We start from the raw sequence: 3,414 nt of genomic DNA on the forward strand, positions 1-3,414 counted from the left end.
AGTAGTAGGATTTTAATACTTGATCATCGCCAAAAACTTCGTCACCGAAAGTGTTCATTTTATCTAATGTGATTCTTAAATCTGTCGCTTGCACCCATTCCTTTTAAAATAAGATCAACATTATATCATTATAAATTTTTTTTATTATATATTTTATAATATATATATTATTATAAATAATTTTGTTATTTTAATTTCATATTACAGTTTTTATTTCATGATATTTGTAATTTGTTTTCTACACTCAATAATAATTTTTATAAAAAAAAAATTGTTATCGATGAAATAAAAAAATGAAATTAAAAATGAATTGATAAAATAAAAATTGTACCTGTAATGCTGTATTAGATTCAAAATTATATGCCGAAGGTCGTCCTTCTAAAGTAGAATACGCGACAGCACCTTTCGTCAAAGGTGATATATCAGAATAGATAGAAGTACATAACACCCTAGTATCATCACCTCGTACTGTTTCCTTTGAATCCGGTAAATCATACATATCTCTACAACTCGCAGAATAAAATTGATAAGGTTCCCATGGCGAATTTTCATTTTTTCTCTTATAGATACCCCAACTTTCTGGACGCGGAGACTCAAAAAGTACTCTAACATATGTTATATCGAACGTCTTGCCTATAATTAATAATTATTAAAAAGCATATGTATATATGTAAAAAAAAAAAGAATAATAAAAAAAAATATAAATTATCAATTTAATAAAAATTGACACATATAATATAAAGATAATAAATATTTAATTTTTTAGAGATAAAATAAATTAAAATTTTTTATGATATAAATAGATACAACAAATATTTAAAAAAAAAATTATTTATTATAAATTATGATTTGAAATTATTAAAAAATAAAGATTCTACGCCATTGTAATTCTTCACTATAGCTAGCGGGATGCAAGTGGCTTTCTTTCTAAATGAACATGTGGTACAAAGGCAAAGATTCTATGTTCTTCTCATTTTTAAGAATCTTTTACTATTATCTGAATTCTCGGAATGGTGTTAGAATTAGCTTCGTTATGTATATAGGATAAAATTATTTTACGAATCACAATTATTAATTTTATCTGTATAAAAAGAATACTTTTATTAATAATAAAATAGAATTTTATAATATTTTTTATATTCATTAATTCTTCGATAAAGATAAATAATTATTTTATTATTTTATGTCAAATAATAGATATATTATTATATATGATTTTATTATACGATTTATTTGAATATTATTTTCCTAAAATATATGATATTTTTGTAAATAATTTTGTATAATTTTTCCATCAGTTTGTAGTTCCGTATTTATAGTTATCATCGAGAATTATCTCATCGTACACGCATCCTGATAGATAACAATATAAAATGAAAGAATAGAAATGAAGAAGAAGAAAGCGAAAAATAGTGAAAATATATTAAATTTATACCGTGAAATGAACTGATGAATGAATTCTATTTTTCTATTTATAATAAGTTTCATAAACATTATCTATTTCAATTCCACGAAAAATTATCTCAATTAATATGAATATAGCCATATTTAAATTCAAACAAAATATAAAATATATTTTATACATTGTATAAATGTAAAAATACATATAAAATTGTAACATTTAATATAAAATATGCAACATTTTTATATCATACCCAATGGTAATGTGAGATTAACTTGATTCGGATATTGAATTCCTTCATACATTGTTTCTGATTGCCACCAAGTTGCATTATCATTATTGTCATAATCAGTAAGAAACGAAGCTAAATGATCTCCGTATCGGCAAATTTCACAGGACTTTCTTTGGACACCAGTTTGTTTACAAAATTCTGTTTGTCGATCTTGGCCACATGTATTTGTTGCTTCCATAAGAACATTAAATGCCGCATTTTCAAAAGGTGGTATACACCTCTACAACACGTGTTCAAAATAATATTTAATAGAATTATAAATTTTTATTACAAAATTTAAAATATTTTTTTTCGCAATGTTCAAAAATTATATCAATAATTAATACTTTTTTTCATTATATATATTTTTTTCATTTTTTTTTCTTTTTTTTTAAATTAAAATTTGAATATTTTAAATTAAACATAATATTTATATTAAATGCTAGTAAAATGGTAGACAAAAATGTTATAAGATCGACCAAGATATTAATATTTATCAGATTTCGTCTCGGATATATATAACATATTTCCTATAAAATTCTGTAATATCTGAACAAAAAAAATTTAATTTAATTAATTAAATTTCAATTTTTTTAAAAAATTAAAATTAAAATTAAAATTAAAATTAAAAAAATAAAAAAAAAATAATTAAAAAGGAAAATTAGAAAAATAAAAATTAGAATTTTATTAAATCCTTTAATATTCAGAGCGATTATTTAGTTATATTTATTTATAGTTATCGAAAATTGATGTAATTTCGAATCTTTAAAATGATAACCTAATGCAATAACATCTTCAAAAAAAAAATTAAAATTTTAATGATTAAAAAACAAAATAACTAAAAGTCTGTTCATGCTTATTATATTTTAATGAAATAATACAAATATAAAATAATATAACTGTGAAGGATAATGTATATTCTTTTGAAAAAAGTAAAAAATAAATTAAAAAATTATTATTATTAAATTAATAAAAAATAATTATGTAATAATTATGTATATATAATGTAATTTAGATATACTAAATATTATTATTTTTGTAAATCGAAATTAAATAAAAAAATATTATTTTAATTATATAAATATTATAAAGAAATAAAAAATAAATTAATAATTTATTAATAAAAAAAATAAATTATTTTAATACTTATATTTATGTAAATATAATAAATAAAATTACGAACCTGTGCTCTTCCATTGTCATCATAGCATTTGTCTTCATCACGATTTTTTGAAAATCGACTATAAAAAAGTTCATCTAAAGGATCAGGTTCTGCAAATACTGCTATCAAGCAGATTGCAAGTAAAATTAATATTTTCTTGTGCCTTCCTTTGTTCATATTTGAACTTCTTTAGATGAGTTTTTTTTATAATTTTTTTAATAATTTTAAATGAAAACTCTGAAATCTTTTCTTGAATTTTTTAAAAGTCAGAATATACACTAATTTTCGACTGAGTTCATTTACAAGAAAAGTTTCAACAATAATTTTTACTTTTCACTGTCGCAATCTTCCGTTTTTCTCGCCTCCTAATATTTGTTAATATTAATATTAATTAATCTTTTGATTTTCTATACTAAATTTATTAAATTTAATATAAGAAAATATATACGTATAATTTTTACAAAAAATTAAAATAAAAATATTAGTATAATTACATACGAAAATAAAAAAATTGAACATAATCGTGTTTTCAAATTTATAAATCATTTCACAATGAAAAATTATCAAAATTATAATTTA

At 20.2% G+C, this 3,414-nt stretch overlaps 1 protein-coding gene across 1 annotated transcript in view; it reads right to left on the reverse strand.

The window, feature by feature from the left end:
• The window catches only part of LOC102680459 (laminin subunit gamma-1), a 12,113-nt gene extending 8,921 nt beyond the window's left edge, over positions 1–3,192 (reverse strand). The window contains exons 1-4 of the mRNA XM_006624928.2: positions 2,857–3,192; positions 1,656–1,914; positions 332–633; positions 1–100 (exon numbers count right to left, since the gene is read on the reverse strand). Coding sequence (XP_006624991.1) covers positions 1–100; positions 332–633; positions 1,656–1,914; positions 2,857–3,012 — 817 coding nt within the window. The 5' untranslated portion in view covers positions 3,013–3,192. The remainder of the gene's footprint in view (positions 101–331; positions 634–1,655; positions 1,915–2,856) is intronic.
• Positions 3,193–3,414: the final 222 nt, after the last annotated feature.

This window comes from Apis dorsata, unplaced genomic scaffold (assembly GCF_000469605.1).
Source record: "Apis dorsata unplaced genomic scaffold, Apis dorsata 1.3 scaffold_1184, whole genome shotgun sequence".
Taxonomy (NCBI): domain Eukaryota; kingdom Metazoa; phylum Arthropoda; class Insecta; order Hymenoptera; family Apidae; genus Apis; species Apis dorsata.